At 31.5% G+C, this 13,467-nt stretch overlaps 1 protein-coding gene across 1 annotated transcript; it reads left to right on the forward strand.

The window, feature by feature from the left end:
• Positions 1-8,989: 8,989 nt before the first annotated feature.
• EAE97_003411 (uncharacterized protein) lies at positions 8,990-9,289 on the forward strand (the record flags this gene model as incomplete). Its single annotated transcript, XM_038873923.1, has 1 exon — positions 8,990-9,289. One exon carries the CDS (start codon positions 8,990-8,992, stop codon positions 9,287-9,289), a length of 300 nt encoding a protein of 99 aa, XP_038735786.1.
• Positions 9,290-13,467: the final 4,178 nt, after the last annotated feature.

Below are 13,467 nucleotides of genomic sequence, written 5' to 3' on the forward strand. Positions count from 1 at the left end.
GATATTTGCACTTGTTCTTTCATCACAAGAAATCCTACATCTACAGTCTGTTCAACTTTCGCACTCCTGCCTCCTCGAATCTACTTCGAGACCTCCACGCAAAACCCCAATCCTCTTTCTTCTGTGGGGATGTCTCAAAATTGTGCTCCAGATTCCACGTCCCCCAAAAGCTCCGAGAGTCAACCTTTATGGATTTCTATGTACAATTACTTCCGAAATGTTCCTATATAACCTCTAGGCATACCCCCACTGGGGGGCTTCCTGTTGAAATTTCAAGTATCTCTAGATTGAGGGGACACTAGTCCTTTCTGTCCCCCGCCCATTCCCATAGAAATACCTATTGCAAGCCGATAGTGGATTCTTAGGGTGAAATATATTCAAACAAATCCTAGCTTTTCGAACATTGAAAACCTGTCCTCATATTAAATGTGTCAATCCGGATATCCGGCTCTCCTAACACAAATTAGACCCTCAATTTATCAATGAGCCTTGTCATGATGAATCTCGAAATATGATCTAAATTACATCAAACATTCTGTGCGATGTCATCAAGATACTTGCTTTGAATTGAAGTTTGTAGATGAGTATGTTTGATGCGATTAGCTTCAAGAGAGTTACACCACGCAATGAGCATACTTGGTTGGCTAGGAAAAGACGCGACTCTGGATTTAGATGGAAATAAGACGTTGAACTGTAGTCTACAAGAGGACTGACCAAGTTTTCTTAGCGTCTACTGACATAGTTTGGGCCGCAAAAGCAGTGATACATCCGCGGAGACATGATGTTGATGCAGGGGCCATAACTGATAGCTTCGGCGTGGCCAAGATTATGTGCACATTCGAATCAAACATCGTCCTCAAAATTCTTTCGTTAATTAATCAATACACATTCTCATCTAAAACCAAGCACAAGATGGTTCAGACGCTAACAGTTGATATGCATGTCAAGTTTTCCTAAACTCAGAAGAGATTCGTTAACAGAATCTACATCTGGAAAGAAACATTTTTGAAGATTTATTGATTTCGGTGATTTCGGCGTGTGTACACTTTCATTCACGCCAAGATAGCTTCATAAAAAGCGTCGGAACAAGTTCCGCATTGAGAAGGTACACCCAATATCAGAAACCGATGATTTGAGGGGTCAATTGCGGGACAAATCCACTGTCACGGTATGGAACAAACCGTCGCGAACGGCTGGACTTCGAAATGTGTATCATCCCGTGTCTAGACTTCGGGGTTCGATTAAAGTTTCGAGGTACAAGTGGAAGCCTCGTTGAGTTCAAGGCTAGCACCTGTTCAAACTTCAAAGCGTTTGGCATCACGCTAAGATGGCAGATTACGACTGAACTCGTAAATTACGAGTTCAGTCGGCGTTTACTCGCTTGTGGCGATAGGAATAGATAGGAAACATGCGAAAACTGGAAGATAATCATCATAAGATTTTTGAATGCGGCTCGAGCATGTGATTACACGAATTGGCATCACTGGATTGTATGTAACTAGAAGGACTACTACCTGCAAAGTCTAACTTTGGTATATGCCGATGTCAAAGAAAATGCGCTATCCCTGCTTCGGTAGCTTCGGAAATTGTCCATTTTGCAATCAATCGAACATTTCTAGCTGATTTCTGTTGCAAAGAGCTTGTCTGTCAGGATCAAGCCATAGGATTTGCCCCGTCGGCTCTTTTTTCTGATAAAATGCTGATGCACAGACGTTGCCCTTAACTGGAAGGGCTCGGTACCGGTATCATCATAAGTGCCTAGCAGTGTTGAATAGAGTTTGTGGACAAAGTGTCTTTCTTAACGGCCTTGAAGGGGACCAAGCATCAATGAATGTTCTAGCTTCCCATGACTTACCACCGACGCAACTATTGAGCCACATCCGTGATAGAACGATGCACTTTAATAGGATTGCGCTTGAAGACATCCTTGCTTTTACGTGGAAAAAAGTATAACGATGCATCATACCGATCACCAAGTCAGCAATACATCCTTGAATCCCTTACACCCGAAGTCTGAGGAAGGCGAGAACACTTGAGCCGTTCTGTATCAAACTCGTCAACACTACAGTACACATTTATATCCATGTAGAATAAGAAACGATCATACAAAGTACCTAGGTATGTATAACATACCTCTCAAACAACTTCGAGATGATGCAGACCCATATGTCGTTTCGAATGATCTTCATACAAGTCGCATTGACACGAGTAACCGATATCCCTACATCTTACACAACCCTATATCTTACACAATCTTTTAAACCTCAAAAAAAATCAATTAAAAAACTTATATTAATTATAAAAAACTATATATAATAAGCAATAACTCAAATTAAAGCTGAAGAAAAGCTTAATATAATTATTATTATGAAAATTCATAATATCAATTATTTTATATTATATTGATAATATAAAGAATAAATAGCTTCTTATATTTCTGTTTATAAGAATATTTATCAATATCTTAATAAAAAGCAAGAAAAAAGTTTAATTAATTCAATTAATAAGTTAATATAAAGATTTATACTTTTTATAAATTATATAATTAAAAATCTAATAAAAAAGATTATAGATTAATTTATAGAGAAGAATTGAATAGTTTATTTTATTAAAAGGTATTTAATGTATTTTAAAAATTAATATCTCTAATATATTAATAATTTATATATTAAAACTAATAATATTAATCATTTTGAATATTTCTATAATCGAATTAATATTATTTTCAATTTATTATATAAAAGCTTTTATTAATCCTTCTTTTTTATTTATTTAATTAACAAAAGCAATTATAAAATATAATATATCTTTGTAAAATATATATAATTAGGATGAAAAAGGTTTTTTAATAAAATTGATATATTTTATGAAGAAAATAATAAATACTAATACTTATAAAAAAGTAAAGTAATAAAAGCTATATAAAACAAATTTCAAGAATTTATTAGTTTTTTAGTATATATCTCTATCAACAATATAGTTATATTATCTATTCTATTATATAAAAAGGAGTTGGGGAATCTTCAAGATATATAGATTGATAAGTTAAAAAAAGGAATAAAACTTATTTCAAAACTTTAAATAATAAATAATTATTTAATACTTTTAATTTTATATAGCTTCAAAAAGTATTTCAATATTATATATACTTAAAAATAAGCAAAGAATATCATTTATTAATTATAAATAATTATTCTGATTAACGTGGTTTAACAGTGGCTCAGCCATATCAGTGGGTCGGCCACTTCAAAATACATATAAAATCAGCCTTTTTCAATATTCATATTTTAATTATTAATTATTATTTTTGAAAAAGAAAAGAATATTAATTAATAATAAAAAATCGATTATTCAAAAATATAATTCTATTTTAAATAATTCTTTTCGATTTCAAAAAAAATCAAAATTGTTATGATTTTCGTTATAAAAAAGCTTTTTTTATAATAACTATTTTAAAAATTCTATTTTATTAAAACTAATTAGATTTTTATAATTTATATATAATCAAATACTTAATATTAGATTTTTAGAAAATTATATCAATAAATAAAGAAAGTGCACGGTTATACATAAATATATTTTATATATAAAAATGATGACCGACTTACTGATATAGCTGAGCCACTGTTAAACCACGTTACATCAATATAGAATTTATATCAAAATATAATAAATTAAAAATAATATCACTGATTTTATTATCTAATTCTATATATCAATTTTAACCTTTCGATTATAGCTTTTTCTTTTTATGTTTGATAAATTATAATATAATATTAAATAATTTATTATACAAAAACAAAGGATTATCTGAAATCATAAAACAGAATTTTTAGATTGTATTCAAAAAAGCTTAAATTTAAATTTGTATAATCTATAATATACTTTCTGTTGGTTCGAGTAGGATACGGAAGACGTAGCACCCACGTGTTCGTAGGTCCTATATGTCTAATTGTATTCTATCTAAAGAGCTAGTTATGTAGGAAAGTAGTAGACCTTATATAGGCATTACTGAAAGAACTAATCTCTTTCGCATTCGTTTATTTCCTTTTGATATAATAGCCATTATATTGAAATCATTCCCTTGAAGTGAATACCCTTGTTCACACACTTTCTTTCTTTATGTGTAAACAAAGATATTTACTTCAAAGAAATAACTTCAATACAATAACTACTATATCAAAGGAATTAAGCGAATACGAAAGAGATTAGCTCTTTTAATAATACCTATGTAAAGCCTATTATTTTCCTATTTAACTAGCTTTTTAGATAGAATATAATTTGTTGGTATCACCATGGGGATGGTGAAGACAATATAGTACTATGGTTCACACTGTTGTAATATTGCTTGAGGTTCTAAAAGCTAGGGCTACGATACGTCTATACTTAAGTGCCGAGGCACTAGCGCAAGCGCTAGTGCGGTCACATGATCCCTGTCCCGACATAATTAGATATACAGGACCTATAATACGTGGGTGCTACGTCTTTCGTATCCTTCTCGAACCAACACTTTGAAAAAATAAATATTTATTTTATATATAATATAAAAGAGTTGAAGGTGATAGGATTATAGAGTAGTCCTTCGTATATACCACAGAAAAGTCACTATAACATAGTGCCTCAGATAAAGAAGAGAAGAAGGAGACTTTATATAATGTTTTACAAGATGTATTAGAAATTAGATGAGAATTAACTAACATTTTTAAACTACAGGAAGAAGGACTATAAATACTAGCTATGAGAATAGGCCATGTGGTCAGTACAAAGTTCCGCTCACAATAAAAGAGTTATTATTACTAATATTATACTTAAATCTTTCTTTATACCATCTATATCAATATAATTATATAAAAATAAATTCAAAACTCTATATACTATAAAAGTTTTTTATAAACTCAAATTAGAATTTTGATATCAAAATAATTCTGGAATTATTTCAAAGCTTTTTAAAATTGTTTTTATTAATATAATTCAAATTAGTATTCAATTATATAAAGCAAAAGAGTTAGAAAAAATTGTAAAAATAGAAAAAAAAAACTTAATTCAAAAGATTAAATCTGATGGGAAAAAAGGCAAATAGAGTATATTTATATTTCTTTAATATTGTTACAAGGTAATACTAGCCCTTTCTATCCTGTTCTATTCTATTATATATATGAGAGTAAGATAAAGCTTCTAGTTCTACCTCCTAGTCTTTTAAGCTCTTTAGCTCAGTAGTAAACCTTCTGAATACTCCCAGAAGGGGTCTCGTGACAAATATTATTTTAAAAATTAAAATATATTAAATTATTAAAAAGCTTATTATTTAAAAATAAAAATAAAATAAAAAACTAAAGAAAATTGAAAAGAAAATTAAAAAGTAAAAAAAGTATTTAGAGATATAAAAGAAAGTTAAGTAAAGAAAGATTGATTATTAAATTTTATAGAGTTTTAAAGAGTATAGTAAGAAAGCTTTTAAAATATTAAGTTCATTTATTAAATAAATTAAAAATACTTTAGAACTTTCTTTTATATTAAATCTAATATCTCAAAAAGCTATAAACCTTTTAAATAAGAAGGAAATTAATATGTCAAGGAATAAGAAAGAAAGGGTGGAAATCAAAACTAAAAGTGGGTAAGTAATTACAATATTAATAAGGTTTAAAATTTAATTATTTTATAAATCTTTACAATAACATTATATTATATTATTAATATTTCAAAGTTTCAATTAAATATCTTATAAATTATAATTATAATTAAATATTGAAATTGTAATAGTGATGAATTTGAGGTTGTGCAAGATGTAGGGTTGTACAAGATACAGGGACGTCGGTTACAACCCCGTGCACACTCTCTATTGCAATGATCGCATTATACATGTTGAAGCCACGATAGTAACCTTACGGTAGATACATCATACCCGCAACACGGAAGAATATCTTGAGCGATTAAAAAATCAATGGAACATACGTACTGGCTAGGGAATTTTGATATCCACACCTAGTAAATATTTATCCGCCAAGCCCCCACATCCATCCAAAAAATCGAAGTGGGGGATCTCCCATCCCCTGTCTCTCCATCCATTCTTTTCAGCCTCCCGCTTCCTCTTCCTCGTTCCAAATCCACGGCTGAAGAACTCGGTTACCTCACCACATACAGTACATACATACATATTACATACATATTACATACATGTTACATACATACATTCCTCATATTTACATTTCAGCTGAGGGAATAAACTCCTCAATACTATCGGGGAGTTAAAAAGCAAAAAAAACTCTCTTTTCAAGTTTCGATTTGTCAGATCTAGTCCCCGTGGGTCCCCCCAATTACCCTACGAAAGCAAAGGGGGTCCCCATATTTGGAGAAGAAAAATCTTCATGTGAGGCGGCTGTGAGCTTGATGTTAAGCTAGTTCACGCCACGGAGAAGAAGCTGTGTCCAGAAGACTGCCAAAGCTTAATCGCACTGATTGGGAAAAAAGAAACAGTCAATAGGTACGAACCTAACCGTGAAGAGGCGGTGGTGTTCGGTGCCGGAATGTCTAAAGAAGATATGTCGTATTTTTAAGAACTTGTTGATTTATTTTTGCACCCCCAAAGATATCATCCATGTGATTATCAATACTTCTACATTTAATTCGGCTCGACCCTCCCGCTCTTCGCTTTAGCATGGCGAGGATCGTCGCAGCGTTCATGGCTCGAACAGAAGTCATGCTGTGTAACTGGCTCGTAGACAGCCACATATGCGGACACTAATGTAAGGTACTTGACTAGAATTATCAAAAGAAAATCTCGCCCACCAAAACTTCGGACTTTTAAAGATGGAAATAAGCTGGAGACGAGAGGGAAAAGGGAAAGTAGATTGGTTAAAAAATTATATTTGAATCTGAATGGAGACTTGAATGAAGCCTGTAATCAGAAATTGTGTATCTGTGTATGCACCCGAAGCTGAACCTTTTCCCTTGCTTCTCAATGAATAAAACTTCCATGCTGTTGATCGCTAAATATACTCCTTCGTCCCTTGCTTTTACAAATACCCGAGATCCAGCTCTTTCCATGTTTTTTCCCAGCCGTTGACGATACAAGAGAAGCAAAATTGACCAATAAAACTCCATCGGTGACAAATATATATCCCCAAAATCAAAATGAAGCCCATCCCATAGCTTGTCCCAAACACCCTGCTCAAAATAAGCTCGCCTAGTAAAGAAGTACACCGATTCGCTGAAGCGCTATGTTGATGCCCGGAGTTTGTTTCGGAAGAAAGGCATCCAAAATCCTGCCATGTGATTTTGGGGGTATTGGTGCAAGGTCAGACGCGAAATAAAAGTGTCAATCATGGTACGTGAAGTCGAATGTGATATGTGGAACCTCGGAGAGATTCATAGAGATTCCGGAGGATTGATGATAACGTCGGTGTTCATGAGCATAAAGGGCAATGCCCGGGCACGACAATGTATCGTTCGTGGGGCCCCTTTGCACATTGGCGTTCTTTGCTTCCGTCGATGGAGGTTGAGAAGTAGTGAGCTCCGGGATCGATACATGAAGTGTAGATGTAGTAGTTCCTTGTGTATTCGCACATGGTGCTGAAGAGAATGGTGTATTTTGAGGGAAAGACTGAGGTATAGGTCAGTATGGCGAAAGGGTTGGAGGGGTAGGTAGTATACTTACTAGGTGGGGCTAGGGGAAAATAGTGACGTGAGGTATAACTTCAGTGAAGCTCGAGTAGCAATGCGAGTGCGAAGTTGATATCGGACAAGTACGAGTCAGGGAGAGTCTCATACCTTTATATATCCACTGCCGAAACTCTTTGAGGCTGAAATATAATGAAAAGAATAGATGTGGATATATCACCTGAACCTTCCCTATAACACTGTTTGAAAAAGCAACAGAATGCAAACAAGTGTGAAGGCGTTACGGAAAGATAATTAATGAGAAAAGTAAGGGAAAGTTCTAGCCACCAATGTCAAAATGATGTCTGAGCAGAGACAAATCGGTGACTGTGTTAGATCTTGAGTACAACTGTGATATTGTAACCTGTACAGATGAATGGATACAAACTCAAGAGTCAAGAGGTGAAAAAAGGAACGACTGATGATACCATATACCTACTATAAAGTTGCGGATGCGAACGGATGATATGCTCTGCCAGCGGAGGGCTCGGTATGCCATTTGAATCAAAGCTTCACACCCGTAACCCCTGGTGGGATGGTGCGCCGCGTACCCAAACATCCACAGGCAAAGAAAGATATAAAGAGCATCCGTACCGGGTACCGGGCAGATGAGCCTGGGAAAGGCCACTGTGTGGTATGTATCAAACACAATATTGGGAATTTCGCACTCACCACCTGGGCATCCATAGTTCATGGACATTGGGGCTGTTGGAATGTGGATCATATGGGAGGATCCGATTTATTAAGAGACGTGGGAACAGGACAGGGTATGCCCGTGTGAGATTTGGTTGTGTTTGTTCGATAAATTAACTGGTGCGGTGTTGTGCGAAGCATTTTGGGAATTTTTGAGTGAAAGTCGCAGCTTGAGAGATGTGTGTCCGTGACATGGCGTTGAAAAAAAAAAAGTAGCGCAAGGTCCGTGATTTCTTAGATCTAATCCTGGTGGGACCATGTCAATGATCAATTCTCGATAACGATTTGATGGTTCGTATGTATGTACTCTGTATATATGTACGTATGGGGGCTTTGAACTTGGGGGGTGATGAAAAGCAAAAGACATTTTGTACGAAAGAAACAATTTCCCTTTCCGAGAGTCAATACATCCATTGGCACACATCAATACCTAGATAGATTATGAGATCTTCCCATTGTGGAAAGTCTTACAAGGACTGAAAGGGCTAGAAAGGCTGACGAATACAGATATCTGTTCGACAAAAGCATCTAGTCAATATCTCCAATACTCAAGAAAAAAAACATTGAGAATGATCAAATATGGTAATGCGGTTGTTCATCTCCCACAAACCTAGCTGAATGTCACTTTAGCCTTCCCTAGATGATTGAAAATCCTTTCGTAGTAGACATCCCTAGACATCTAGTCCTGCTCAAACGTATACCCTACAAGGAACTACAAGGACATTGCAAATCGGGGATTATTCAAACGGGACCTCCTATCGGATCGTGGATTCAACAATTCATTCCAGAAGTCGTCTGTCTTGCACTAGATCTAAGCACGCATCCCTATCTTATCTCGCCAAAACCTCCTATTTGCGTATTCTCTACCATGCTCTTCGATCACGATCTACTCAGATATCTCACACATCATGCTACCACCCCAAATCCCAAAGCGATTTGATGAAGGGGAACCGAGATATCGAAGGGCAAAAGCAATTATTTGCTCAATGCAAGCAAGTCTGTGCCCTATGGATCCTATCTATTTCTACCCCGAGCCCCAAGGAACACATCTACCCATGTAAACGGCTCGACGGCGATATAATTGCAAAAGTCTAAGGAGGGCTTGTGGAACCAGATTTCATACATGGGGCCACAGGATGGTTGCTGTCTTGCTGCTACTAATTACCGGGACATGATTCCAAAGAATACCAAGGGAAGAAGTAAATGTATGATAAGAAAATGTCCTCAAAATTGTCCACTTGAAATGGTCCCCGAGGTTTTTTCAAGTGTAAAAATAGCAAGTGCCGAAACCAATTCAAGGTCACATGCGATCATTTCGAATAGACATAACCTTACACAGGACATGAAAAAGACCCAAGAAGCTAAATAACCTCATCGGTGATACTTTGACTACCCGCCCTCACCTGGGTACTTTGCGGTGCTTCATCTCACCGTTGGATGAAAAAAGAGGTCCAAGCTGAAACTACATCATGTTCACTTAAATGGGTTTATTTTACAGGTCAAAGCGGACTCTCGTCTGATATGTATAAGGAATAATGGATTCAAGGACAGCTGTCTCCCAGCACTACCAATACCAAGCTCGCTCGCATTCGGGAACCAGGGGACCTGACAACAGTGACATGTCAATCTTACCCCAGTACGATCAAATTTTGCAATCATCGGGGAATTCATCTATGTGGCACGAGGACTTTGACAGTCTGGAAAGGCTGGCATATCGGCTACTCTCCCCCGTCCACGGTTAAGCAGTATGCATGTATGTATTAGAGTATTCTTCGATGCACAGAATGTAGCAGCATCAGCATATGCCGAAAGTCATCTAATATTCTCTATACCAAAAATACACACGACCCTCGCATCGTCGTCTCACCCTTTCAGATTTCTTCAATCGAGGACGGTACAAGGTATGGATGCTTCATGCAAGATCACGGAACCAAGGAGCCTCCGAGGTTGTTTCCCCATGTCCAGACTCTAGAACCATTTCAATCCCCGGGAATAAATGTGCTCATGATGTTCCTGGTCATTTCGGCAAAGAAGCCGTTCGAACGACTGATATTATGGACCCGCCGGTCTGGTTGAAGAAAACTAATCCTAGCATTGCAAGGTGCAACGAACATCCGGGTTTTGAAGTGAGAACATTGAAAGTGTCCGTCCTATATAGGTAGGTACTTATGTAAGAGATTTGAATCTCCATGTCAATGTCGGCAAGAGCGGCGGGGGGTTCCGAAATCAATAGGAGATTTATGTAATCATGTTTCGAGAACCTTGAAGGGATAACATGGTTTATTAGTATATGAGCTATATCAGTATATAAATCACTTTCACCTTAATTTATACTTTCAAATCTATATCATTCAATAATAATTAAATCAATTAATTAAAATTATTGAAAATCTAATAATCTAGAATTTATTATATTATTTTGATAGATTCTTATATTATAATCTATTTTTCTATATTTATTATAATATCAATTAGAAAATATTTTTCTATTAGAATTCTTTTCTTTTTGATATTTATTATATTGAATCTAAATATTAATCTTTTATTAAAATAATATATTAAAAGTCTTTTATTTAATAAATACTCTTTTTTAACATAATTAGATTTTTTATATATATTAATATTTATTTAATATTTCATTTATTTTCCAAAATATATAAATCTTTATAATCAAAAATATTTTTTTATAAACTAATTTTTTTATATTTTTAATTAAAGCAATATAATTTCAAATATAGATATAAGAGAGTTTATTTAATAATAAGTTATTCGAAATTTAATTAACATTAATTAAAAAAAAGCTTTAATTAGATTATAAAGAGTTTAAGAAATTTATTGATTTAAATTAAAAAAAAGAGGGGTAGGTATATAAATTCGAATATCTAATTTTGAAAATATAATTTTAAAATTAAATAGAATTAAATCTATTCCTTGAAATCCTGATTTTATATTCTAAGAAATAATTGATTTTTTGTATATAATTTTAAAAGCTATAAAGAATTCAATCTTTGAAATATAATTGATGTGTATTTTAATAAATCTATTAATTTGATTATTATATAAATATTTTAAATTACTAAAATTATTAATATCCAATAATTGAATTAAATAATTTAAATATAATAATTGAATTAAATAGTTTAAATATAATAATTGAATAAAATAATTTAAATATAATAATAAATATAAATATATAATATTTGTTAAAAGAAATAGACGTTACCGGTGCTAAGCATGTGTAGTGATTAGTAATACTGTTACCTAAACAGGCTAGATTAGATGAATTATAGACAGGTATATTGGTCCTCTTATATAATATTATAAGAGGATCAATATACTTATATATATAGTAATATAATCAATACAAAGGCTTTTTCCACCTAATCTTTTAATAAATTATAAAACCTGATTAACACAGCCTCTGAATATAATTGATATAATTATTATTATAATCCAACTTACGGAATTGAAGAGTGCATAGCACTACCCTACAACTAGTATGCGATACTATAATTACTATTATTACTAATTCATAGAATTGAAAGAGTATATAATACTATTTACAAATAAATATATATATAGTATAATAGAAAATATGTAATACTAATTATATTTATATTTATAATCTATATAAATCTATTTATATAGAAAAAGAGAAAGAAAATCTTATAAATTCTTTATATAGATATCAAAATGAATAAAACTAAAGAGCAAATAAAAAGCATTCTAAACCTTATTTAAAAGATCTATAATCGATAATTTCGATAAATGAAAATATAATTAAAAGAAAAGAATTGATTCTATATAATTGAGTTTATATTATAAGAGTATATTTAGATTGGAGGAGTTGGAATAGAAGTTAATAATATCGAAGTTTTTTTAATCCTTGAAGAAAACAAAGTTATAAATATTAGGCTCAATTTAGATAAAAAGGCTAAATATTTGAAAAATAAAGTTAATATATTATTATATATATATAGATTATTTAATAATAATATAATATAAATATTATAGAACTATTTGAAATTAAAGTATTCAAGAATTAGTAATATTATAATCAATTTGTATTTGATAATAATTCAAATATTCATTTTCAAGCCTATTAATTATTTAAAAATAATTATTATTAAAGTCTAAGATAAATTAAAAGAATATTAATATAAGCTTAATATTGCTAATCCTATATTCAAGGATTTATATAGAAATAAAGCTTTATTTTTAATTCTAACTAAAAGTTTTCTAAGCGAATATTAAATAATAATCAATATTATAAGTATTTAAAGTATATTAATAATAAAAAATAAAATCAAATATTTTATTATTAAAAAGCTTAATATCCAAGAAATAAAATAAGCTTATATTATTAGTAAAAAATATATAATCCTAAATCAATAAAGAAATAATAGAGAATCAAACTTATTAATATAGCAAAATCAAAAGGAAATAGCTAATATTTATATTTACTATTTTTATAAATAAAAGAATTACCTTTTATATAATTATAAAGATCTTATATTTATATAAGCTTTAATCTATAAATATTATAGAGTTTAGTAATAAAAAGCAATATTTAAAAGAACAATTAAAATATTATTTTCTAAAAAAAAAAGTAATCAAATTTATTTTGTAAATAATAAGAATCTTTCAATTAATCTTGATTTATTAAAAAGCAAAGAAGAATTTAATAATAAAAAGTACTATATCTTTAAAGAATTTATTTATAAGATTATCTCTTTTTATTAATATATAAATATTAATATTTCCTTATATATATTTAATCAATTTTCTCTTTTTAAAAATATCAAAAAGATAAAGAAAAAGACAATAAAAATTGATAAAAGAATTATATACTATGATCGAATAGGTATTATTATAATAAAACTAGAAAATAATAATATGATTTTATTTTCAAAAATGTTATATATATTAGGACTAAAAGTTAATCTTCTTTTTAATAAAAAAATTTATAATATTAGATTCAAAAGTAGATTCAATTCAGATTATATATACTTTTGAAAAAATAGAATAAATATTATTAAAGTAAAAATGAATAAAGGAATTTATATAATCTTGAATATTACAAAAGAATATAAAGATATTGCTTTACAAAGTATAGAA

Source organism: Botrytis byssoidea (genome assembly GCF_014898295.1).
Source record: "Botrytis byssoidea strain MUCL 94 chromosome Unknown BBYS_005, whole genome shotgun sequence".
Lineage (NCBI taxonomy): Eukaryota > Fungi > Ascomycota > Leotiomycetes > Helotiales > Sclerotiniaceae > Botrytis > Botrytis byssoidea.